Consider the following 25,467-nt stretch of genomic DNA (forward strand, 5'->3'; position numbering starts at 1 on the left):
TACGCATAGGCATCGTGATCGCACCCACGGGCGGCAGCACCCCTTGGCCTGAGAAGCGTAACTGCATCGGATTAAGGGGACGTGGAGCAGAACAGACGAGTCCGGAGACCGGGCTTCACTGCTCGGCGGATGAAATGGAGGAAGAATGTTTCTACTGCTGCTTGGCAATGCGCTTACGCTAGTGAGATCCGGAAAAATGAAGTTACTCGCCCCTCGCGAAGCTGTCGCAGCGAGTCGAGGCCCGGCCCGGGCTGCGGCTGCGCACTGAGGCTCCGCTGCCGGCGCCCGGGGCCGGAGGCGGGGACCGCGCTGGAGGGGCCGGCCGGCGGGCGGGGCCGGCGCGGAGGAGGCGGGGCGGGGTCGGCGCAGCTGTCCCCGCCCCGCGCGCTAGTCTGCGGGAGGCGAGGGGGGCCGGCGCGGGGCGGGCGCAGCAGAGCGCGCGGGCGGCCCCGGCCCCGCGGGAGCGCGGCTACGGCGCGCGGAGCCGGCGGCGACGGCTGGGCGGACGCCCGCCTTCGCCTGCGTCGCTGCCTCCGCGCGGGCCGCCGCCCCCGGGGATGTGAGGGGCGCAGCTCGGCCGGCGGGGCTCGGAGGCCGGCTGCGGACGGTAACGCGCCGGGCGGACCCGTGGTGGAGGAGGGGTTTCCGTCTGACCCCGGGCCGCGGCCGGGGCGGGAGGCAGGAGCGCGAGCGGCGCTTGGGCTCGGAGGCGGCCCGGGGTCCCGCACCCGGCCGTTGTCGTTGCGGTCCCGGGGCTGGGAGGGTCGGAGAGGGCCTCGGCCGGGAGGGCCGGGAGGGGGCTGGGCCGGCGGGACCCGGCGGCAGGTGCCTACCCACCCTGTGACCCAACTCCCTCCCCGCAGCTCCACCCACTCTGGCCTAGACCCAGCCTCCAAGGGCTAAAAATATTGCCCGGAGGCTCCTGTGCGGAATCAGATCGCGCTAAGTAGGGCAGACGGCGCAGAGGCGACAGAGCTCCTCGGCCCCGGGGCCGGAGCAAGTCTCCGGGGCGGCGGTTCCGCCCACGCTCGGCCCAGCAGCTAGCGGCCTCCCTCCACCCAGCAGGCAAGTAGGCTTCCGCGGGCGTTGGTAGCGGGCACTGGTCTCCCGAAGTTGACCCACAGCGGGGCAGCTGTGCCCAGCCTCCCCATAGCCAGGGGACATTCGGCACCAATCACTGCTGGCTTCCCAGGGGGTGCCCCGAGTGCTCTATAAGCAAAGGCCGAAAGTTACCCACTGCAGGAATCCGAACTGGCCGGGAGAAGATGCAGGGCCCTCTTTATGTTAGAAATACAAGCCACTGCTGCTGCCTTTTAAGCTCATTATGTTTTTCTTAATGAGAGAGGTGCTGTGCCAGGCCCTCTTTCTGGTGAGTATCAGTCTGATCCAAGAGGGCAGGGAGAAAGGCTTCCCTGTCCGTTTCTTTAACTGGATGCCAGTTTCTTCCTCGGAAACTAGAAGCACGTGGCCAAGGAACCTGGACACTCACCTCCTTTGATTGGCTGTATCTTTCTTGTAGGCAAGCGATGCAGAAAGCCGGTTAGAATCAGGAGGTTGTGAGGTGAACTCTGGAGGCAGAGCTGGGAAGTTTGTCATCCGGTCGTGTTTTTTATGGCATTAGCCTGGGAGACAGCATCCTCTGTACCCTAGGGGCAGAGCTCCCACCAGGACCAGGCAGGACCAGCTTTACATACTTGTGCTTTCTGTGTCTCAGCTAAGAGAGTAGGATCCCGGTTGGGTCAGGATCCGCAGCCGGTGTTGGGATTTGGGGCTTAGAAACTTGCTTTTCTTTGGAGTCAGGCAAGTAGGTGTTCCTTGAGAGTAACACTCAGGCACTCACTGGGGCATTTGGTGGAAAGACCAACAGAGGGATTTTGTCTGCTGGAGCTGCATATGGTGTTCCTCCTGCCAGGTGTGTGTGGAGGCCAGTATGAAGCTGAAGAAGCAGGTGACAGTGTGTGGGGCTGCTATCTTCTGTGTGGCCGTCTTCTCGCTCTACCTCATGTTGGACCGAGTGCAGCATGATCCCACCCGTCACCAGAATGGTGGGAACTTCCCCCGGGTGAGTCGTGCCTGGTTGCTAATCTCTTCGTGTACCAGTCTCTGAGCTCAGGCTGAGAGTCCGGGTCAGCCCAGGACAGGAGGGTTTCTTCCCAAAAGGCAGATTTTCCAGAAGCCCAGAGATCAAAAACAGTGATGGCAAAAAGAAAGAAGGAAGGGAAAAGATGAACTGCCGGCTTGTCCTCCTGAATTCTTGGCAGACATTGCTAATGGATTGCAGCATTCGTTCCCACTAAGCCCGGATGCAATCCTTGTCAGCACAGCGCTCCTGACAGGCCACACTGGTTGTCGAGAAGAGGCACGCAAGATGAAATCTTTGCCATCCACGAGCCAGGGAGTGGGGGCACTCCCAACCCAAGCGGATGGCAGTTCTCTGTAGTGATTTGCACATCTTTCCTCACCGGACCAGAGCCATCCAGCCCCATAGGCTCGTGGTTCCGCCTTCAGTTGGGGAGGGAAGGACCACAGGCCCTGGGTGGTGGGCCCCACGCAGAGATCCTTCCTGTGGCACAAGGAGCCGTGGGTGATTGCTTTCTGGTCTTTCGGCAGAGCCAAATTTCTGTGCTGCAGAACCGCATTGAGCAGCTGGAACAGCTGTTGGAGGAGAACCATGAGATCATCAGCCACATCAAGGACTCTGTGCTGGAGCTGACGGCCAATGCGGAGGGCCCGCCCGCCATGGTGCCCTACTACACGGCCAACGGCTCCTGGGTGGTGCCGCCAGAGCCCCGGCCCAGCTTCTTCTCTGTCTCCCCCCAAGACTGCCAGTTTGCTCTGGGGGGCCGGGGCCAGAAGCCAGAGCTGCAGGTAGGGGTCAGAGCCGGCAGGGACCTCTGGTGGCTGTGGATGGGCACTGAGCTGCTCTCTGGCCCGGCAGATGCTGACTATATCGGAGGAGTTGCCGTTTGACAACGTGGATGGCGGCGTGTGGAAGCAAGGCTTCGACATCTCCTACAGCCCCCACGACTGGGACGCCGAAGACTTGCAGGTGTTCGTGGTGCCACACTCTCACAATGACCCAGGTGAGGACCCAGCAGGGCCCCGGGGGCCGGGCTGTGCGGAGAGCTTTGTGATGGCAGAGGTGAGGGAGGGGCAGAAGATGCTGGCATCCTCAGGGTATCCTGTGCTGGTGCCCCAGGCTGGATCAAGACCTTTGACAAGTACTACACTGAGCAGACCCAGCACATCCTCAACAGCATGGTGTCCAAGCTGCAGGAGGACCCCCGGCGGCGCTTCCTCTGGGCGGAAGTCTCCTTCTTTGCCAAGTGGTGGGACAACATCAACGCGCAAAAGAAAGCAGCCGTGCGAAGGCCAGTGCCCGCCGGGGAGGCATGGGAAGGCTGGCCTCTGGGCCCTGGACTGGGTGCCAGAGCAGCTGGGTGCCACACTGTGGGTGGCAGGGGGAGGCAAGGGGAAGCAGGGCCGAGGGGAAAGGGCATGGTGGAGGGGCCGAGAATGAGAAGGCAGGGACTGGTGTGATGGCCACTGGGTCACCGGTGTCGGGAGAAATCAGAGTTAGGTGCAGTCGTATGCACAAGCCAAGAGGGAGCGTGGGGCCTGGTCCGGAGAGAGGCAGGGCCGGGACAGCATGGAGGCTGTATGGAGGGAAAGGAGAGTGCCTGTTTGTTCTGTTGGTCCCGGGTGTGGGTGAGCGGGCTCAGTAAGGCCCGTGCGCACAGGTCCCCGCATCTTCTGGTTGGCGGGACTGGGCAGAGCATCCCTGCCCCACGCTGAGTGTGAGTCCTTCACTCCAGGCTGGTGGGAAACGGGCAGCTGGAGATTGTGACAGGAGGCTGGGTGATGCCGGACGAGGCCAACTCCCATTACTTTGCCCTGATTGACCAGCTCATTGAAGGACACCAATGGCTGGAGAAAAACCTCGGTGAGTCTGGGCTCAGGAAGGAGAGTCTGCCCCTGTAGCTGGACCAGGGAACAGCAGGGGCTGGGCACAGGGATTGGCAGGGGGGTGGTTCCTCTCCAGGCCGATTCCACCAGGCATGGGCTCAGTATGATGGCAGGAAAGGAGCTGGGTCCCCAGGACCTGAACCCCTCAGGACCTCTGGCTTCCGTGCCCTCTCAGGAGCAACCCCACGCTCTGGCTGGGCCGTGGACCCCTTTGGACACAGCCCCACCATTCCTTACCTGCTGCGCCGTGCCAACCTGACCAGCATGCTGATTCAGAGAGTGCACTATGCCATCAAGAAGCACTTTGCTTCCACCCACAGTCTGGAGTTCATGTGGAGACAGAACTGGGGTAAGACCAGGTAGGGTGGAGGGTCACAGGAGTAGTGCTCGCTGCGGAAGGGAAGGGCAGGGTATGAGGGTAAGACCCACGTCCTTCAGAGCAGACCAGCAGGCACTTACGCAGACCGCCAGAAGTACTGTCCTCCTTCCGGTTACACTGGGGACCGATCACATTGACCTCTGGCCTCTACAGAGCCCCCGTCTATACTGAGGGTCTGTCCCAGGAACTGTGGGCTCCAGATCCCTCCCTGTGCCCCTTGGCCTGCCCGTCTTCTGCAGCCTTAAGTCTGGTCCAGGCCTCACCTTCTGTCAGAGCTGCACGTGGCTGGAGCAGATCCCCAGTCTCCTGGCATCTCCGTGACCCGCTCCAGAGGCTGCCTGCTGGTGGCCGACTGCCCGGTGTGTCTTCTACAGACTCGGACTCCAGCACAGACCTCTTCTGCCACATGATGCCCTTCTACAGCTACGATGTGCCCCATACCTGTGGCCCGGATCCCAAGATCTGCTGCCAGTTTGATTTCAAACGCTTGCCTGGCGGGCGCATAAACTGCCCCTGGAAGGTGCCGCCCCGGGCGATCACAGAGGCAAACGTGGCTGAGAGGTATTTACTCCCGGCCTAGGCTGGGCCATTTTCACTCCACAGGGGAGCCAGGAGACCTGGCCTTGGTGTGGGCTCTGCTGCACGGGGGTGCTTCTGGTTGTTCGTCTGTAAAATGGCAGGCGGGGGCGGTGGGGCTCAGGTGGTGAGTTCAGGTCCACAGCCGCTAAGGTGGCGGCTCCTTCACCGAGCCTCCCTGGAAAGCTGGAGCAGCTCTAAGGAACCACCTTTTCCAGAATGGTTTTATTTCCCCAAATGAGTGTGTTTCCCAGCGTCCTAACAAACTGCCAGAGCCGGTTGACCGACTCAGAAGTGAATAATTCTCAAAAAAGGTAGTTTCTTGTACCATGTGGCCTAATATGCCTTTGTTTACTGCAGGCGTCTTGCCTTAGCTTGATGCAGGCCAGGACCCCCCAGTGCTTGTGGACCATTCACAAGCACGTTCAGTCCTGCCCAACAGCCCCCAGCATCAGAGAAAGCACACCTGTCCCCCTGGGGGGTTGTTAGGGACCCCTAAAGATGTCCCTGTGGCTGAAGTCTGCCCCCGCCTCCGCCCACTCTGGAAAGAACAGATTACCAGTGACCTGAACCGTGGGTTAGCTGGAACCCACTAGCCTTGAGAATATAACAAGTTGAGCTGGTTTTCATGAGGCAATACTCTGATTTCCATGATGTCCACGAGGTGAAGCATGTGACCAAAAGGGAAAGAAAGTGGTCTTTTGTTTCTGAAAGCCAGAAATCTAAATGCAGATTCCAAGCAAGAATCCAGGACTATTAAGGGGTGATTTTTCTTAAAGCAGCAGCTGTGATCAGATGCCAGCCCAGCTTTGCAGAGAGCAAATCATGAGAGTAACTTCGTTTTCTCCTTTGAAAGGCTTACAAGGCTGATAAATTAGAGGGAAGTGGTATTCTAGGAGTCCTCTCTTGAGAACAAAGTAGGAAAGTACAAGCTGGATCAGCACAGTTAAGTAGCTTAGTGGCAGGCTGACCTACAATACCTATAACACACCGACGACTGGGTTGGTCTAAATGGAGAAAAAGCTTTAACGATATGCTACAAGGTTTTGGTTTCCTATTGATTTTACCAGTAACTTCGATGAAAAAGAAAGTGATAAACGTGTGTATATAGTTCCTACTGTGTACCAGGCGCTAGTCTGAATTTTATTTATTTATTTATTTATTTATTTATTTATTTATTTTTTTTTTTTTTTTTGAGAGCAAGAGAGAGCACAAGTGGGGGTGGTGCATAGAGAGAGGGAGACACAGAATCCAAAACAGACTTCAGGCTCTGAGCTGTCAGCACAGAACCCGACTTAGGGCTCAAACTCACAGACCGTGAGATCATGACCTGAGCCAAAGTTGGACGCTTACCCCACTGAGCCACTCAGGTACCCCTACCAGGTGCTGTTCTAAGTATGTAGCAAATAGTAATTTATTTAGTTCATTTTAGCTTTCACAACATTATGATGGTAGGTATCGATGCTATTCTGATAAAAAACCGAGGCCTAGCAAGGTTAAGTAGCTTAACCAGGGTCACTCAGCCAGTACACGTAGAGCTGGTATAGTATGGTTCTGCTTTTAGGTCTTCAGAGCTGTGCTAACTTGTGGGCAAAGTGAAGCTGGGGTGTCAGAATGAGGACTTCCCCCCCCCCCCCAAAAGGATCAGGATCCCAAAAGATCTCAGTAGGTTGTGTGCGACGTGGGTCGAATCCAACCAGATAGGATTTATCGGATGTAAATGTAAAGTTCCATCCTTAGTCTCAGGAAAGAGAACAGGAAAGGGTCGGGATGGGGAGAAAGGCCCTTGCCGAACCTCTTGTGTGGGAAACCCACGTGGTGGCCGAGGTCGGCACTGGTGTGACCGTGGGGCTGCCGGAGACGCCCCCGTACACGCACGTGGCACACCGGCCTGGCCGAGGTGTGTGTCCTGCCTTCTGTTTGCCGGTCGGCCCACCCCGGAGTCCCGCATCAGCGCCAGGCCCCTCACCCTGAGGGACGTGGGCAGAAGGGCGGCTGGAGAACCGCTGGTGATGCGGGGTGGGGGGGGAGGGGGTGCCGGGCCTATAGAGCCTGAAGGGAGGCACAGGGGAATGCGGCACGTCTGTGGTGTGTGTGAAGGACCCCGGGGCAGGGGTGTGCTGTCGTGCATGGTGTCGGCCTGGAGTCCGGGAACTGCAGCCGAGCATAGGAAGAGCCGGGCCCGCCCCGCTCCCTTCCTCTGCGCCGAGCCTCTGTGTCGGGCCCGCGCCCTTCCGCCTGCAGGGCAGCGCTGCTCCTGGACCAGTACCGGAAGAAGTCCCGCCTGTTCCGAAGCAACGTCCTCCTGGTGCCGCTGGGGGATGACTTCCGATACGACAAGCCCCAGGAGTGGGACGCCCAGTTCTTCAACTACCAGCGGCTCTTTGACTTTCTCAACAGCAAACCTGACCTCCACGTGCAGGTGTGGGGGAGCGGGAGGGGGGACGCTGAGCTGGGGAGGGGGGAGGCCCACGGTGCTGCAGCCTGGCCCTTCCCGAAGGCGCCGTGCTTCCCGTTCCCGACTCTTGGGCAGGGTCTCCCTTTGGTGTGAGAATTCCTTGCCGGCCCCCTGGGCTCGGCGTGCGGTGGGAAAGAGTGGGATGTAGTGATCGCAGGTGGGGCGCGTAAGCAGAATCCTTGCCCCTGGCACTGGGCTGCAGCACGGTGGCGGGGGAGGGGGGGTTGACAGGTCCCAGAAGACTCCGGAACTGATGGAAGCGGGTTTTTGGGGTCCCTACAGGCCCAGTTTGGCACCCTCTCTGACTATTTTGACGCTCTGTACAAGAGGACAGGGGTAGAGCCGGGAGCACGGCCCCCAGGGTTTCCCGTGCTGAGCGGGGATTTCTTCTCCTATGCCGACCGAGAGGACCATTACTGGACAGGCTATTACACTTCCCGGCCCTTCTACAAGAGCTTGGACCGGGTCCTGGAAGCCCACCTGCGGTGAGACTCCCACCTTCCGCCTTCCTGGCTGGAAGGAGTAGAATCGGCTGTGGGATTTAAGGAAGGGCTGGATTGGCTCAGAAGGCCCTAGAAAGGCTTGGAGACCAAGGCAGGCAGAGATGTGGTGGAAAGGAGGGAATGGGACTTGCTGAGCGAGGGCGGGCCTGGGAGTTGTGTGGGCAGGAGGCTGACCTCTGTCTCTGGGCAGGGGCGCGGAGATCCTGTACAGCCTGGCTGTAGCTCACGCGCGCCGCTCTGGACTGGCTAGCCAGTACCCGCTCTCCAACTTCGCCCTTCTGACCGAAGCTCGGCGCACCCTGGGGCTCTTCCAGCACCACGATGCCATCACCGGCACTGCGAAGGAGGCGGTCGTGGCAGACTATGGCGTCAGGTGGGGGCCCTCTCCTGCTCCCCGTCGGCTCCACACCCTTGCCCGCTGTCCCAAAGAAAGGCCATGCTGGCGGTCAGGGGCCAGGCCTGCCGGTGAGGTGCACAGTCTGTGGCCATCTTCTCCATGGTCCCTCTCCCACCCCCTGTCCCCCGCAGGCTCCTGCGCTCCCTCGTCAGCCTGAAGCAGGTTATCATCAACGCGGCACACTATCTGGTGCTGGGGGACAAGGAGGCTTACCGCTTTGACCCTGAGGCTCCCTTCCTCCAAATGGTGAGCCCCCTCCTCCATCTGCTCTGAGCGCCCTCGGGCGTTTGTGGTCCCATCCAAGAGCAGTGGTGTGAGGGTGTCGCTCTTCTTTTCCTTCCCTGCCCTGGGGTGAAGGATCTGTGCCCAGGGAAGCTGGTGGTCCACATCCGGGACAGGTAGGGGAGGAGGCAAGACTCCGAGCCAGGCCAAGGCCCGTGACGGTTCTTCCCTTCCCACCCCCTTAACTCCAGGATGACACCCGCTTAAATCACGATGCCCTGCCGGAGCGCACAGTAATCCAACTGGATTCCTCGCCCAGGTGAGCCAGACCGGGCCAGGCACAGAGGCGAAGCCACTCTGGCTCCCGACACCGTCTCGCCCCCTCACCTGCCCAGATACTCTTGGCCTCTGTTTCTGCCTCCGTTGCCCAGGAAAAGCCTGCCTGGGTGAGCCTGCCTCTGCCTGCAGGTACGTGGTGCTGTTCAACCCGCTGGAACAGGAGCGGTTCAGTGTGGTGTCCCTGCTGGTCAGCTCGCCCCGGGTGCGTGTCCTTTCTGAGGAGGGTCAGCCCCTGGCCGTGCAGATCAGCGCACACTGGAGCTCTGCCACTGACGTGGTCCCTGATGTCTACCAGGTAAGGTGGGGGCCCGGGAGGTGGGCCCCAGCCCTCCGTGCTCATCCTCGGCCTCTCCCCGGGGCCTCCCTCTGCCTTGTGACACCCGCCTCCCGCCCTCCTGCTTACGCCCCAGGTTGGGGACAGCCGTCTTGGGGAGAGGGGTTGCCCAGAGGACAAGCACTGTTGCATTTGGGTCTGTCCTCGAAAGGCAGGTGAAGTTTGATAAACTATGATAATAGTGAGAATGGGGGCCAGGGTGTCGTGCTATTCCTTCGTTCATCAAGTGTTTGTGGAGAGTTAATGTGCGATTGCCATTTCCTAGTTTCTCAAATAGCATTTGAGACTCCTAAAAGTCTGACCCGAAGCAAGTAATGTCACTTCCACCTTCAGAGGAGGGGACAGAGGCCCCAGCAGGTACAGGGATCTGCTCAGACTTTATCAGTTAGTAAGAAAGCCCCAGGACTAGAATCCCGGGCCTGCATCCAGAACCGGGGCCCGTGCTGTGGGCCGCGCTTCCTCACCCTTCCTGTGCCAGCAGGTGTCTGTGCCCATCCGCCTGCCGGCCCTTGGCCTCGGCGTGCTGCAGCTGCAGCTGGGCCTGGACGGGCACCGCACCCTGCCCTCCTCTGTGCGCATCTACCTGCACGGCCGGCAGCTGTCCGTCAGCAGACAGGACGCCTTCCCTCTACGTGTCATTGACTCTGGCACCGGTGACTTCGCCCTCAGCAACCGCTACATGCAGGTCTGGTTCTCAGGCCTTACCGGGCTCCTCAAGGTAAAGGGCCAGGGTGGGGAGCCGAGGAGGGTGTGCGTGGCGGTGGGGCGGTGCTGAGCCAACACCCGACTGACGGCGGGCCTCGGAGCGGGCCGTCTTGGCTCTGGGCTGACGGCACGGGGAAGCTGGGCTGGCTCCTTGGGGAAGTTCGTCCGTGCCCTCCCAGGGGGCAGGCCTGACATGCTGGTGTGGGGCCAGGGGTCAGGGCTGTGTTTCTTGGCAGAGCATCCGAAGGGTGGACGAGGAGCAGGAGCGGCGGGTGGACGTGGAGTTCCTCGTCTATGGCACCCGCACGTCCAAAGACAAGAGCGGAGCCTACCTCTTCCTGCCTGACGGGGAGGCCCAGGTACCCTAAAGACTCCTCAAAACCCCCGCAGGCCTCGGGAGGCCCCGCCAGCGGAGGGCACGAGGAGCCACGTGACCCGAGGCGGTGAGGCGGAGGGGCACGGGCCTTCCTCCAGGACGGTGCCTGCTGCCAGGGCCCTCGCGGGGGCCGCCTCCGGGAGGCGGGGTGGCCGAGGAACGGCCGCGGGGGCTTGGGCCGGCCCAGCCAGGGGTCTCGGGCGGAGGCCTGCCGGCAGAAGTACTTCCGCCGAGGCCGGGCCGGTGCCCCCAGGCTTTGCCTTCCGTGCTGCGGCTTCAGCTGCCGCCTGCTCTTTCCCCAGCCCTACGTCCCCAGGGACCCCCCCGTGCTGCGTGTCACCGAAGGCCCTTTCTTCTCAGAGGTGGTTGCGTACTACGAGCACGTTCGCCAGGTGGTCCGGCTCTATAACCTGCCAGGTGAGCCCTGCCGCCAGGAAGGTCCGAGGGGAGGCGGGGGCTGCAGGGGTGTGCGCTGCTCTTCCTTTTGCTCACGGCTCATGCGTCTGTTGCCAACAGAGGTATCGTTTGCAATGGGGTCACGGTAATTCTCTGAGAGAGAAGGTCCTCCAGAAATGCGGGGCGTCGCCGGGGGTCTGGGCACAGCCTCTCCCTGCCCAGTCTCTCTGGCCTCTCCATGCTCGCCCTTTGTCTTTGTGCCCAGGGGTGGAGGGGCTGTCTCTGGACATGTCGTCCCTGGTGGACATCCGGGACTACGTCAACAAGGAGCTGGCCCTGCGCATCCACACAGACATTGACAGCCAGGGTGCCTTCTTCACGGACCTCAATGGCTTTCAGGTGATTTTCGGGGCCCCGGAGAGCGCACGCAGCAGGCACTGGGAGCGGTCTGCCCTGAGGGGGGAGGAGGAATCAGAGACGAGAGTGATCAGGGACTCCTTCAGACTGGGGACCCTTTGGTCCCACATGGTGCCCGGATGTCCGTGACCTGCTGGCCTTCCCCTCCCAGGTGCAGCCCCGGCGCTATCTGAAGAAGCTACCCCTGCAGGCCAACTTCTACCCCATGCCGGTCATGGCCTACATCCAGGACGCCCAGAACCGCCTCACCCTGCACACTGCGCAGGCCCTGGGTGTCTCCAGCCTGCACGATGGTGAGCGGGGCAGGAGCTGGTGCACAGAGTGATGGGCGGGGTGGAAGCCCATCTGTGCCCCCGGCCTCTCCCCTCAGCGGTCCCCACCCCTCCCCAGTCCACATCACCTCCATGCCTGTAGAACCATTAACAGCAAGCCGTTAACTCCCGCCAGTCACACACGCGCATGGCAGGAGGGCAGGCCACTGCCGTCACCCTCGCCCCTAGCGGAGGCAGCCTTGGAGGTGACGTGGGGGGGGGGGGGGAGGGGTGCCCCATTGGAACCCTTTAAGAAGCATCATGGTATTGAACAGTTACTCTCCTGGTCAGGGATGGGAGTAGGGACAGTTGAAAAAGTGCATATGATGTTATAACAGCAAAGAAGAAAAACATATGCTGTTTTTAAAAGAGAGAATGGCATTTTTAAGAATTCAAACAAGGGCATGAGGAGTGCTGGCCTGGGGCTGGGCACGCCGGGCCAGCTGAGGTGGCTCCTGCGTCCTCAGAGTAAAATGAACACTTTGCTCTTTGTGGCCTCTGAGGCCTTCAGATGGTTCGTGTTAGGGACAGAGCCTTTATGCAGGGCTGAGCCGAGAGGCTTCGCCCGGGGGTTGGTGGCTGGGGCAGTGGAGGCCTGACCCCCTGCTGCAGGAGTGTGGCTCTGATCGCCCCGCTGTCAGGCTCTGCCACGGTTCTGTCTACGCTGTCGACTGCTAGCTGAACCCCACGGGATTCTCTCTGCCTTTCTGGAAAATAGCATGCTGAGAGATTATTGTTATATACGCACGGGTCCGTTTTAGGACTTTCGGATATCTTTCCAAAAAAAGATTGCTCAACATACAAATACGTAGGAACTGCAGAAGTCAGAATGTCAGGCTGGGGAGATGGTTAGGGCCATCTGAGTGGACGCTCTCAAGAGATTCTTAGAAAAACAGGTGCTGGGAAAAATCCTCACCCCAACATATGTCTGCTTTGCGGCCAGCCCTTCCCCAAGCTTATTTTACGAAGAAAGCACAAGCGGTCATCCGCCATCCCTTTTCCCCAGGGTGACCACAAACGACACCTGATTGGAGCTTCTGTCTGATTTGCCATCTGCCTGTTCTCTCCGCACTCTCCTCGTGACGGATGAGGCGGCAGAGCTGGAGTCTTTCCCAGCCTAGGAGGAGGGTGGGAGGGCGCGGGTTCTAGTCCCAGCAAGCTCTGCCCCAGCTGCCTGGACCGGGGCCGCTGCAGCAAGCGCTGCTGGCTGGCAATGGCAGTTTTGTGTTCGCTGGTTTACTCTGTTCAAGTGGCCAGTGCAGCTAGCGATCGCCGCCCGAGCTCCCAGGTCTGTACCCCCTCCTCAGGCACGGAGCGTGGGCGGTCAACTGCCAGGGCCTGCTTGCTCCCTCCGGCCTCTTTTGTTTCCTCTTCTGTGATACCGGCCCTTCGCTCGGTCCCCTTCCAGCTCCAGGCCCCCGCTCTTCCTCTCCTGAGTGACTCCGCGTGAGGCTGTAGCTCCCCGGGCTTTTCCCTCGGGGCCTGTGGTTGGGATTCTTCCAAAGCCCAGTATCTGCTTGGGGCTCACGGTGAACTTCCCCAGGCCAGCTGGAGGTGATCCTGGACCGTCGGCTGATGCAGGACGACAACCGGGGTCTGGGCCAAGGGCTCAAGGACAACAAAAGAACCTGCAACCATTTCCGCCTGCTGTTGGAACGGCGAACCCTGGGCAGTGAGGTAAATTCTGGACCTCCCTCCCGGGGAGCCAGGTCAGGCTGGTCCCTTGGGCGGCAGAGCTAGAGGCGGGCGAGGGGTAGCGAGAGTAGTGCTTCTCCTGGGGTGCGGGGGGTCAGTCTGACGCTCTGCTTCTCCATCTCCGGCAGCCTGGCGCCTCCCTTCTCCCACAGCGTCCTGTCGCCCATGCCCCCGAGCCATCTCCCGCCTTCCTCTGTGCCCCCTCCCCGCCGCCATGTTCTCTAACCCTCTCTGCTCCAGCCCCGTTCATCTCATGGCTTTCTTTGCCCCCACCAGCCTGGCTTTTTCTCCAAACTGGCAGCCATGTTTAGGGGCTTGATCTTTCACAGCAGCAGGAGCGATAACCGAGAGGTAAGGGCCAGCCACGGGGGGTCGAATTAGTACTAGCCACCGGTAGCTGGACTCGGAGCCTGCGGAGGATGGAGCCTGCCACCCAGCCTCCCTGTCTGTGGCTCAGTCCTCACCCACCAAGGAACTACTGATCACCCGCTGTGCTTTAGGGCCTGAGAGGGACACAGACTCTGACACTGACCCTGCTCTCCAGGACTTCCCTCGGGAGTAGGGGTGGGGGGTAGGCAGAAGTAGCTTGGCTGGTAGTAGTGGGAGGACGTTGTGAGCCAAGGGGATCGAGGACAGTTTCTGGGGGACATGTTGACCAGGCACAGCTGTGATGGATGGGGTCTGATGTAAACACAAGGACCGGGGCGCCTGGGTGGCTCAGTCGGTTAAGCGTCCGACTTCGGCTCAGGTCACGATCTCACGGTCCGTGAGTTCGAGCCCCGCGTCGGGCTCTGTGCTGACGGCTCGGAGCCCGGAGCCTGCTTCGGTTCTGTGTCTCCCTTTCTCTTTGTCCCTCCCCCACTCATGCTCTGTTTGTCTTTAAAAAATGAAGAAACCTTTAGAAATTTTTTTTTTAAAAGCACAAACTAAGGCAGAGGGAGACCACGTAAACAGGGAAGAGCAGTGAGTTCACTCAGCTAGGCCACAGCTGCTAGTCCAGCGTGGTAGCTTCTAGACACATGTGGTTATTTAAGTTAATTAAAATTAAATATAGGGGCACCTGGGTAGCTCAGTGGGTGAAGGATCCTACTTGATTTCAGCTCAGGTCATGATCTCAACGTTTTTAATTTATTTTTGGGACAGAGAGAGACAGAGCATGAACGGGGGAGGGGCAGAGAGAGAGGGAGACACAGAATCCGAAACAGGCTCCAGGCTCCGAGCCATCAGCCCAGAGCCTGACGCGGGGCTCGAACTCACGGACCGCGAGATCGTGACCTGGCTGAAGTCGGACGCTTAACCGACTGCGCCACCCAGGCGCCCCTCAGGTCATGATCTCAAAATTGTTGAGTCTGAGCCCTGTGTTGGGCCCCCCTGTGACAGCATGGAGCCTGCTTGGGATTCTCTCTCCCCACCTCTCTGCTCCTTCACCGCTCACATTCTGTCTCCTTCTCAAAATAAATAGACTTAAAAGAACTAAATAAGTTCAGTTCTTCAGTCATACTGGCCACATTTAAGTGCCCAGTGGCCACAAGTGGCTAGCAGCTACTCTATTAGTGCAGGTATAGCTTATTTCTATCTTTGCAGAAAGTTCTAGTGGCCGTTGCTGGGCTAGCATGGGGTCAGGGTTCGGTTGGGGCAGACTAGTGGGCCCAGAACGGCTGGCTGTGGGGCCTGGACTTTATGTTGGAGGCCAGTGCAGGATCTGAGCACGGAGGGATGCTGTCGGACTCTGCCCTGAGCTTGTCCATCTAACAGTAGGAATAGGGCGGATCTCCAGGGAGCCTGGAGGCAGGTGATCCTTTGCAGGCTGTTCAAGCGGGAAGTGTTGGTGGCTTGAACTGAGCCGCGGGAGGGAAAGGTTGGGGGTGGGTGTGAGGATACTGCCGAGATGGGGAGAGATTCTGGGTGATTGGAAGGAAGGTGGCACTAGGGACAGAAGTCCAGAGTACAGAAAAGTGGCCGCCTTGGGGGAAGTGCAGCTTAGGCCTGTGAGTGTGGCATACAGGGCAGTCACCCAAGCGGCCGCCCCCGGTCGGAACAGCTTGGGGAGCACTGGGCCCGAGGATCGGGGCTGGCGCTATGGGTGTGGGGCTGGACCCGGAACCGTAGGATCACTCAGGGTACTTGCTCCGTCCGTTACGGGCACACATCTGTCTGTCACCCGTTCTCCCGCACTGAGGATCTGTGATGGGAGATGGATGGCGCTCACAGGGCGTGTGCTCACATTAGTGTGAAAGCAGAAACCCCCAAGGTAGAGGAGACGTGTCCCTTATAGGTTGTGGGAGATGGGGAGTGACCACACATGGAGGGTGCTGGAGCCTTCCAGACGCTTTGGGGAAAGCTCTCTTCCCCTTCGCCCACCTGTCGGCCGACCTTGCAGGTCCAGGATGGCCACACTACCAGCTACCCATCCCTCCTCAGCCACCTGACCTCCACGTACCTGAATACCCCAGTGCTTGCCCTGCCTGTAGCCAAGAGGCAGCTCCCGGGCCCCGGTCTGCGCTCATTTCATCCCCTGGCCTCCTCCCTGCCCTGCGATTTCCACCTGCTTAACCTGCGGACGCTGCAGGCCGAGGTGAGTACCCCGCCCCGCTCTGTACCTCCAGCACCGGATTCTGGCCTTTCCTCACCCACACTCCTCCTGGTCCTGGTCCCGGTGCTGCCTCGAGGGCAGTGCTGTCGCACCCACGAGCGCTGAGCAGCACCCGCCCCCCACCACCCCTTATGTGTCTGTCACCCAGGACGATGCCCTGCCCTCGGCAGAAACCGCACTCATCTTACACCGCAAGGGTTTTGACTGCGGCCTTGAGGCCAAGAACTTGGGCTTCAACTGCACCACGAGCCAAGGCAAGGTGAGAGGGGCCTGGTACAAGCAGGAACACGGTGCACCGGGGCACAGCAGGCATGGGGCTTGGGAGACTGCGGTGAGGTGAGCAGCGGAGAGAAAAGGGAGAAGCCGTTGATGAGTGATTTCAAAGCAACCGAGGCCTGGCTAGGGCACATTCGGTACAAGGCATGTGCTCCGTGAGTAGGGGCCACGGCCAGATGCAGTGGAAAACATCAGATATAAAAATCCAGGGGCGCCTGGGTGGCTCAGTCGGTTGAGCGACCGTCTTCGGCTCAGGTCATGATCTCGCGGTCCGTGAGTTCGAGCCCCGCGTCAGGCTCTGCTGACAGCTCAGAGCTTGGAGCCTGTTTCGGATTCTGTGTCTCCCTTTCTCTCTGAACCTCCCCCATTCATGCTCTCTCTCTCTGTCTCAAAAATCAATAAAGGTTAAAAAAGTAAAAAAAAAAAAAAAAAAACAAAGCCGTCATGCTGCGACTCTGAAAGCTCTGGTCATGGTTCAGGCAGGCGCTGACAGGTGCCCCCACGTGCCACAGCCCATGCTGGGCACTGGCGATTCCGGAGTGGACCGAACACAGTCCCTGTCTTCAAGGAGTTCGCTGCTCAGTACAGTGGTTCCTACCCTGAGGTCTGTGGATGGGCTTTGGGGTTGAGCAGAGGGAGCCCCTGGCCCGAACACAAGCTCTCGTGCACAGCTGGGCACCATGTTGCCCAGAGGGGCCAGAGCCTCTGTGAGGTTCTTAAAGAGGCAGCAAGTCATACAGAGAAAAGAGCTGTGTCACATAACGTGTGAACACCCAGCACAGCCCTGTGCCATGTTTTCTCTCCACAGGTGGCCCTGGGGAGCCTTTTCCACGGCCTGGATGTGGGTTTCCTGCAGCCAACCTCCTTGACATTACTGTACCCTCTGGCCTCCCCCTCCAACAGCACTGACATCTATTTGGAGCCCATGGAGATTGCCACCTTCCGCCTCCGCTTGGGCTAGCACTTCCTGTGGCCTGAAGAGAAAGTTCATCCACAGAGACTGCCTGTTACATAAGGTCGGGTTGGACAAACCAGATGGGTATCCTGTCCCGATCTACCTCTCAGAACTGTGACAGACTGGGCTCTGCCCTCATTTTCTGTTTCTCGTTGCTTCTGTGTTCGGTGGCAACCCCAAACCCGGTGTCGGGTAGACAGGGCAGATGCTAGTGAGATCTTGGCCAGAGGGTCCTTGGTCAGAGTGGGCGGTGCCAGCCTCTGCTTTGGGTTGTGAGCGGCACCCATTGGGCACAGGCTCAAGCACCCACCTTTCTCCCAAAATGGGATGGAGGAGAAGCAGGGTCAGGAAAGATAGGGGAGGCTGAGTGGGTAGGAGCCCAGCGCCAGGGTCACTGGAGGTGGGAGCTGGTTCTGGGTGGGGGGCGTCCTCTGGTTACGTAGGGACTGGATGTCCTGATGTGAGCGGGAACTGAGTGATGGCTGGGAGGAGGGGGTGGGGACCCAGAGTTAGCAGAGTGGAGGAAGAGGAATCTCCACTTTCTGGGATGACTCCACTGGGAGGACTCCACGCCTCGGCTAGCGGCTGTGGTGCGGCAGGAAGAGACCATGCGTCCCTAGAGACCATGTCATGGCTAGAGGTCATAGCACACTTCAGGTACCAAAACCCCCATGTGGCCCCGGGCGCCTGGCCCGTGTGTTGATGTATGAGATGGTGGCAGGGACGTGGGGGCGTCTTCCGTCCTCGCTGACGCCTCTTCTGTTCCTGTACTCTGTACACCACTGTCCTCGAGCTCCTTCCCACCCTGGGGGCATCTGGTCTGGCATACTTCCTTTCCCTGGAAGGAAAATGAAGCCTCCAATCCACCTCCCCTCCCCATGAGCGTGAGCAATTTGAGAAGGCTTTCTGCTCCGTCGCTACGGTCAGGCCATGGAGCTTCAGCTGTGGTACATGCTTCTACAGAGGGATTTGGATCCTGGCACAGGGACTAGGGTTATGTAGAGTGAATTAGGAGGCAGTATGTCTGTTCAGCAGCCTTCATTCCGCTTCGATTAATAGAGCAAAGGTTTTGACGGTCTCTATAGCTGCCGAAGCAATATTTGGTAAAGTTTAAAATCTATCCCTTGTTAAAAATCTTAGTAAGTTAAGACTACAAAGAAACTCCTAATCTAGATTAAAAATCTCTATCAGAAACCAGCAGTTAATGACATTCGAAAGAGTCAGACACCACAGGCATTCCTATAAAAGAAATTAGCCAAGGACATACTATTATTTAGCAGGGTCCTGGCACCATAATCCCCACAATCCCCACAGTAGAGCAGGTGAAGGAGAGGAAGTTACTACTGTCATTATTTGGAGACAACAGAATGGCAACCTATAAAATCTACGAGAATCAGCTGGAGACCTAAGACCATTCTGTAAGTGGACATAAATGATAGACATCATGCTCCTGTAAGGATTTCGGTTCTCTCCAAATCAGCCCATAAATTCAGTGTGTTCCAGTGTGATTGAATACTTTTGGAATTTTGATGAGTTCTAAAGTTCATTTGGAAGAGTAAATACATGAGAGTACTAACAAATTCTGAATGGTGGTGAGTTGGGGGTGGGGGGGCGCCGAGGGGAGGAAAGGGCACATGTCCCGTGGCATTGCCCCAGGGACTCTCAGGCAACCACACATGGTCCGTGTGACCTGGTGTGGCATCGGAAAGACAGACTGATGGAACGAAAGTCAGAGTCCAGAAGCAGACCCAGGTAGAAGGGAATTTAGTGGGATAAAAGGATTATTTGAAGTGGGAAAAAGATGGATTGCTTTAAATAGTACTTTAAGTCACTGGCTATCAAAGTAAGAGATCTGTAGCTCACAGTTTCCACAAAAATTAGTCCCAGAGAAAGGAACAAAAAAACTAAACTACAAAATTACTGAAGAAAATACAGGGTATTATTATACCTCTGGTGTGGAGAGCTGTTCTAAACATAACACAAAACCTGAAAGATGTAATAAGGAAAAGATTAAACAGATTTTATTACCAAAAAATATTGAAAGTTTTACGTATGGTGGAAAACATCAAGGTTAAAATACAAATGACAACCTGGGAGAAGATGTTTGCAACACCTCAAAAACCGGTGATTTAATCATTTTGGGTGAAAGCTTGCTTTGGGGTCCTCAGAGAAGGTCCCCTGGGCCTGCTGGGCCCCTACCTGAATATCAAGAGTCCTTCCAGATCATCCAGGGCTGTTGGCAGCTTCAGGCCAGGGCACACAGAATCCTTTCTGTATCACTGTGGAAGAAATAAGATTATTGATGTGAGGTGCTCAGCAGAGTGTCTGATGCATAGAGGAGCTCAATAAATAGGAGCTATGATCTTACTAGTAAAGGATGCTAAACAGTTATATTATAGCAGGTGTCAATTACTCGTATAAGATGGCTTATAATCACATGATAAGGGAGACTGTGCCTCCTAGGAAATGAGCAAAATAAAGGCTGTTTATCTTTGGATATCTTAGATGTACCATGAAATCATTTATCTGCCAGGAACAACGTTTAATGCTACACACTGGCCTTTTAAAACGACCTAGCGTTGTTCAAGGTGTGGTCCGGGATCACCAGAAATACTTGTTTCAAGTCCGGCTTTTTGGCCTGTCCTCACTAGGGCTGCTCCTTCAGCCTGGACGTAGGACTGAGGGCCTGTGGAGCAGAGACTAAGACTCGCTAAGACAGATCTGTAACAGGAACACGAAACAAACGTTCCTGTAGAACGTCGAAGAACATAGAAGGAAAAAGCCGATTCCTGGGCACAATCTACTGAACCAATTTCTGGGATGGCAGTCAAAGGATCTTTTTTAACAAGCTTCCAGGTGATTCTTTTGCACACATAATTTAGAAATGGGCCTGCGATTTTAAGGCACGCAGCCATCCTTTACCACCACGTGCTGGCACTGAGGCCTCAGTTCTGAGGGTTGTAATCATCGTTAGAATCCGGATGTGACACAGAAGCAACTCAACCACCGGAAATAGCATTCTGTTCCTCCCGGGAACCCTCCATGCACTTAGAACTTAAAATACAAAGTTCTAGCCCATTTCCACGAAGAGAGGACTGTATGGCCAGTTGGAACCATGGAAGGGAGACTGAAACTAAGAACCCAGTCCTCCCATGCAGGTTGGGGCAGGCGCAGGTGGTGCTCTGATTCAGCTTGCCTAGGAGGTGGGCACAGAGAGAGAAACCTGTAGAAAGAGTGACCTCTCTAACCTCCGACCCCACCTGCCTACCCCACGGTCACCGAGGTCAGCTAACTGCACTCATGTGCTCACAGAGGGGGGAATTCCCAGTCTGGGTAGCAGGACTGAAGCTTACCATCCAAAATGGAGCACCCTGAAAAACATGTTTGTTTTTCACTGACAAAAATACGTACAAATAACAAATACCTCAAGGGTGAGAACAGGCAATGGAGGAGGAGACCAGATCCTTCAGAGCAAACCAATTTTACATAAAGTCCGCGGGAAAGAATTCAGATCTTAACAGTTACCCGACCCAAGTGGCTCTGCAAAGAGTCTCTGTCCATTATGGGGCCTGACCTTGCACCTTCCTAACCGAGAGTAAACGTGATCTGAAAGTCCACTCTGGGCACAGGAAACCCTAGGGGTTGGAGATGAAGGCTTCCCAGCGTTTGGAATGTGACAGAGTTGAAGATTGAAAACACAGCACCGAGTATGGAAGCCTTGAGAAGCTCTCTCAGTGGAGGAGGAAAGATGGGTCTCCCTGTCAGCCTGCCTGGGGACTTGCACTCAAACCAGAGGAGTGAGTGACCTACATCTGCCTCCTCAACTCCTAATGCCTACGAATGGCAAGTGAGATATTTACAATGCCAAAGCATAGAGTAAAACAAGAGGAACTCTCCTTTGACCAAGAATGGAGAGAACAGCTACCGGCCTGAGCAGACGGGAAGCTCGCAGCTTGAGACAAAGCCCAGCAAAGGGCAGCAGCACTGGCACAGACAGGGCACCAAGACTGACCCAGGAAGGCCAGATCCAGGCTGAGCAAAGAGCAGAGGAAAGCAAAGCAGAGGCTGCCAGCAAAACATGACAAAATAGAAGCGACCCCAAACAATGCTTTATTGAAATACAGTCTACGTATGGGATAAACACTGGATTCTGTGCAAATGGTATGGAGACTTTTGTGGATTTGGAAAACAGAACTAAGGAATCTACTTGACCACACCACAGAGATAAAAGGAAAACCTAAAAGAGAGGTTAAGAAAGATGGCAGATAGGGGCGCCTGGGTGGCTCAGTTGCTTAAGCGTCTGACTTCAGCTCAGGTCATGATCTCACGGTTCGTGAATTTGAGCCCCGCATCAGGCTCTGGGCTGTCAGCTCAGAGCCTGGAGCCTGCTTCAGATCCTCTGTCTCCCTCTCTCTGTGCCTCCCCCATTCTCTCTCTCTCTCAAAAACAAATTAAAAAAAAAGAAATATGGCAGATAGATTTAGAAGCATTACCATAATGTTTTAGCTCTTTTAGGAGAGACTAGTGAATAGGGAAGAGGAAGCCTTCAAAAGGAAAGTGGAGGCACTCTTCAGACACGAAGACAGACAGGTGTGCGTCCTTGTGGTGAAAGTACTCACCCAAGTTCCAAGAAAGGTACATTAAAAAAAACAATCCTCACCTACGTATATTGCAAATAAATCCCTAAAAATCAACCAGATTTTTAGGAAAGAAACTCCATAAGGAAAGACTTATCAGATGACAGCAGACAGTTAGCAACAGTGAACAGGGTACCTGAAGACCAGGAAATAGTACATTCACACTTAGAGAACATAACCACTAACTCTGGATTTGGTATTAGCTACACTGTCATTCAGAGTGAGGGGGAAATGACATTTCAAACATCCAAAGGCTGAGAGTTTGCAGTGTGCAAAACTTCAGTGGAAGAAAAAAGGTGTACTTGGGAAAAAAATCCAGGGTGCATCAACCAAGGGGGGGGGGGGTATACCTAATAAGCACTGGCTATAAATTATAATATAGCTTAAAAAGAACCAGAATGAGAATTCTAGGTAGCAGTAATGTTAAGTGTTATTCCAGGGGTCCTTGTTCGGAAGAAATATAAGCACACCTCAAGATTCACACGCACAAAGGAATTTTTGAGGATGAGGATGTTCACTGGAGCATTACATGGTGTAGTGAAAAGCTGAAAACAACTTAATTGTCTATCAGAAAGGGGAATGCATAAAAATAAAATACTGTCCATTCACATGGCGAAATACTATAAAGTAGTTCAAAGTAGTGAGCTAAACACTTATGAGCATCAACATGATACATCTCATGAGCATTGCTAAAGGAAAAGAAAGTTACAGGGGTGCCTGGCTGGCTTAGTTGGTAGAGCATGTGACTCTGGGTCTCGGGGTTGTGAGTTCGAGCCCAGCGCTGGGTACAGAGATTGCTTTAAGAAAAAAAAAAAAAAAAAAAAAAAAAAGGTTTACAGAGTGATATATACTTAAGATAAAATACTCCAAGTACTTGGGGCGCCTGGGTGGCGCAGTCGGTTAAGCGTCCGACTTCAGCCAGGTCACGATCTCGCGGTCCGTGAGTTCGAGCCCCGCGTCAGGCTCTGGGCTGATGGCTCGGAGCCTGGAGCCTGTTTCCGACTCTGTGTCTCCCTCTCTCTGCCCCTCCCCCGTTCATGCTCTGTCTCTCTCTGTCCCAAAAATAAATAAAAAACATTGAAAAAAAAAAAAATTAAAATACTCCAAGTACTCTAAGGACAGTCTTTTCAACAAATGGTGTTGGAAAAATTGGATAGCCACATACCAAAGAATGAAGTTGGAAGCTTATCTTACACCATATACAAAAACTAAAATGGATCAAAGGCCCAAATGTAACAGCTAAAACTATAAAACTCTTAGAAGAAAATAGGAGGAAATCTTAATGAGGAATCTGGCAGTGATTTCTTAGGACACCAAAAGCACAGGCAATAATCCTTCTGGAAAAGATTCACACCACTCTAGATGCCATTAAGAACATGCAAGGTTCATGGGAAGAAACCAAAATATCAACATTAACAGGATTCCAATTGGGAAATACTGATGCCAAACTCCCGGATGACTTTGAGAGGGTCAAGACTTCCGTGGAGGAAGTCACTGCAGACGCGGTGGAAACAACGGCAAAAGAACCAGGATCAGAAGTGGAGCCTGAAGATGGGCCTGAGTCGTCACTGCAATCTCAGGATCAAACGTGACTGGGCGAGGAGGAGTTGTTTCCTGTGGATAAGCAAAGAAAGTGGTTTCTTGAGATGGAATTTACTAGTGCGATGCCGTGACGACTGTTGAAATGACAACAAAGGATTTGCAATATTACTTAAATCTGGGTTGACTCCCATTTTAAAAGTACTACTGTGGGTAAAATGCTATCACACAGCATTGTCCACTACAGAGAAATCATTAGCAGGGTCAGTCAGTGCGGCAAACTTCACTGTCTTATTTTAAGAAACTGCCGCAGCCACCCCACCTTCAGCAACCAACACCCTGGTCAGCAGCCATCAAGACAGATACTTCACCAGCAAAAAGATTATGACTCACTGAGGGCTCAGATGATGGTTAGCATTTTTTTTGGCAATAAAGTATTTTAAAATTAAGGTACATATACTATTTTCTTAGAGACCTGATGCTGTTGCACACTTAATATGCTGCAGTATAATGTAAACCTAACTTTTATAGGCACTGGGAAACCAGAAAGTACATTGACTCGCTTTATTGTGATATTCTCTTTATTGTCGTGGTCTGCAACAGAACCCACGATGTCTTCAAGGTATGCCCGTAATCTCAAATGGCTCAGGGGAAAAAGTTCCTTATTCTGTACTTCGAACTTTGAAGTTTCTGGTTGTTTAAAAATACATATTTAACAGATTAAAAAAACAGATACCTACTACATCGGCTCAAATCAAACATCTAGGGAGGCCTTGGACTCATCATCCATCCAGCCCCACTAGCCACTTCAGACCTGATCTTTACCATGTCCAGTAGTTGGAGCTGATCTCAGTGTGGTCACTTTTGTCTGGTTAAAAAGGCCAGGGGCAGAGATGGGGGGGCGGGCCGAGGGCCCAGTAGGGGGCATCTGGCTGGCTCACTCAGCAGAGCAAGACTCTTGATTTTGGCATGGTGAGTTCCAGCCCCATGTTGGGTGTAGGGATTACTTAAAAATAAATAAATTAAAAAAAAAATTTTAAGGGGCGCCTGGGTGGCGCAGTCGGTTAAGCGTCCGACTTCAGCCAGGTCACGATCTCGCGGTCCGTGAGTTCGAGCCCCGCGTCAGGCTCTGGGCTGATGGCTCGGAGCCTGGAGCCTGTTTCCGATTCTGTGTCTCCCTCTCTCTCTGCCCCTCCCCCGTTCATGCTCTGTCTCTCTCTGTCCCAAAAATAAATAAAAAACGTTGAAAAAAAAATAAAAAAAAAAAAAATTTTTAAAGGCCCAGTAGTGTGGCAAAAAGAGAGGGGATTGTGGTCTTCTGTTACTGTCTCTCTATTTGATCGTTAACAAGTCTTCTCACCTCTCTGAGCCTTGCATTTTGTCTCTGTGAAAGGAGAACAGTATCCCTACCCTTCACTGTCTCATGTGGTTATTATAAAGAACAGATGAAGTAACACAAGTTAAAAGGTGTTTTTGTAAAACAGCAAGCACCTTGTGACAATTTACCCCTGCATTCAGTAGGGTGATTTTTATTGTCCTGAAGGCTTAATTTTAGGTCACTTAAAAACTGTAGATTTATTACATATGTGTGTGTATATATGTGTATGTGTGTGGGTGTGTGTGTGTGTATATATATATATATATATATATATATATATATATATAAAGTTTAAGGGAATAACATTTTTAAAAATCCTGTAATCCTACCCCCCCAAACTAATTTATTAAAAAACTAAAACCAAAATTCTCCAAAACATACCACACCCCAGTCTGCCTTAAGAGGATTACATTGAACTCTGCTGATCTGTTTACTTGGGATGGTCCTGAAACTCGAATCCTTTATACTTTTTAAAAAAATGTTTATTAAAAATTTTTTTTTATTTATTTTTGAGAGAGACAGAGTGCGAGTAGGGGAGGGGCAGAGAGAGGGAGACACAGAATCCGAGTCAGGCTCCAGGCTCTGAGCTGTCGAACTCGGGGCTCGAACTCAAAAACCCTCAGATCATGACCTGAGCAGAAGTGGGAAGCTCAACTGACTGCACCACCAGGCGCCCCAATAAACTCCTTTCCTTTTATAATTTTTTTTTTTTAACATTTATTTTCGAGAAACAGAGTCAGACAAAGTGTGAATGGGGGAGGGGCACAGAGAGTAGGAGACACAGAATCTGAAGCAGGCTCCAGGCTCTGAGCAAGCGGTCAGCACAGAGCCTGATGCGGGGCTCGAACCCACGAACTGTGAGATCATGACCTGAGCCCGACACTCAACCGACTGAGCCACCCAGGTGCCCCACTCCTTTCCTTTTAAAGGCCACCTTGTTGCCCTTCACCAATGTCCCCCCGACAGACACCGCGATGGGCGTTCGTTGGGTACGTAACCATCGTGGTCTAGCACG

At 55.0% G+C, this 25,467-nt stretch overlaps 1 protein-coding gene and 1 long non-coding RNA gene across 4 annotated transcripts; both read left to right on the forward strand.

Moving 5' to 3' along the window:
* Positions 1-465: 465 nt before the first annotated feature.
* On the forward strand, positions 466-19,395 carry MAN2A2 (mannosidase alpha class 2A member 2). Of its 3 annotated transcripts, XM_058736508.1 has the most exons (25): positions 466-607; positions 864-1,065; positions 1,913-2,062; positions 2,611-2,868; positions 2,939-3,083; positions 3,200-3,371; positions 3,816-3,943; positions 4,142-4,315; positions 4,720-4,906; positions 7,166-7,343; positions 7,662-7,864; positions 8,073-8,255; positions 8,411-8,525; positions 8,753-8,820; positions 8,970-9,135; positions 9,656-9,892; positions 10,116-10,238; positions 10,558-10,672; positions 10,917-11,050; positions 11,220-11,361; positions 12,923-13,056; positions 13,351-13,425; positions 15,455-15,649; positions 15,816-15,926; positions 16,752-19,395. In XM_058736508.1, the coding sequence occupies exons 3-25, from the start codon at positions 1,931-1,933 to the stop codon at positions 16,902-16,904; spliced, it is 3,528 nt and encodes a 1,175-aa protein (XP_058592491.1). In that variant the 5' UTR covers positions 466-607; positions 864-1,065; positions 1,913-1,930; the 3' UTR covers positions 16,905-19,395. The 3 variants fall into 3 exon arrangements, with proteins under 3 accessions (XP_058592491.1, XP_058592493.1, XP_058592492.1); XM_058736510.1 differs by lacking the exon at positions 13,351-13,425 and having other exon boundaries at positions 468-607; XM_058736509.1 differs by lacking the exon at positions 864-1,065 and having other exon boundaries at positions 471-607.
* Positions 19,396-24,333: 4,938 nt separating this feature from the next.
* LOC131516002 (uncharacterized) lies at positions 24,334-24,775 on the forward strand. Its single transcript, XR_009263800.1, has 2 exons — positions 24,334-24,698; positions 24,743-24,775. It is a non-coding gene; the product is annotated as an uncharacterized LOC131516002 (long non-coding RNA).
* Positions 24,776-25,467: the final 692 nt, after the last annotated feature.

The sequence above is a fragment of the Neofelis nebulosa genome, chromosome 7 (assembly GCF_028018385.1).
Source record: "Neofelis nebulosa isolate mNeoNeb1 chromosome 7, mNeoNeb1.pri, whole genome shotgun sequence".
NCBI lineage: Eukaryota > Metazoa > Chordata > Mammalia > Carnivora > Felidae > Neofelis > Neofelis nebulosa.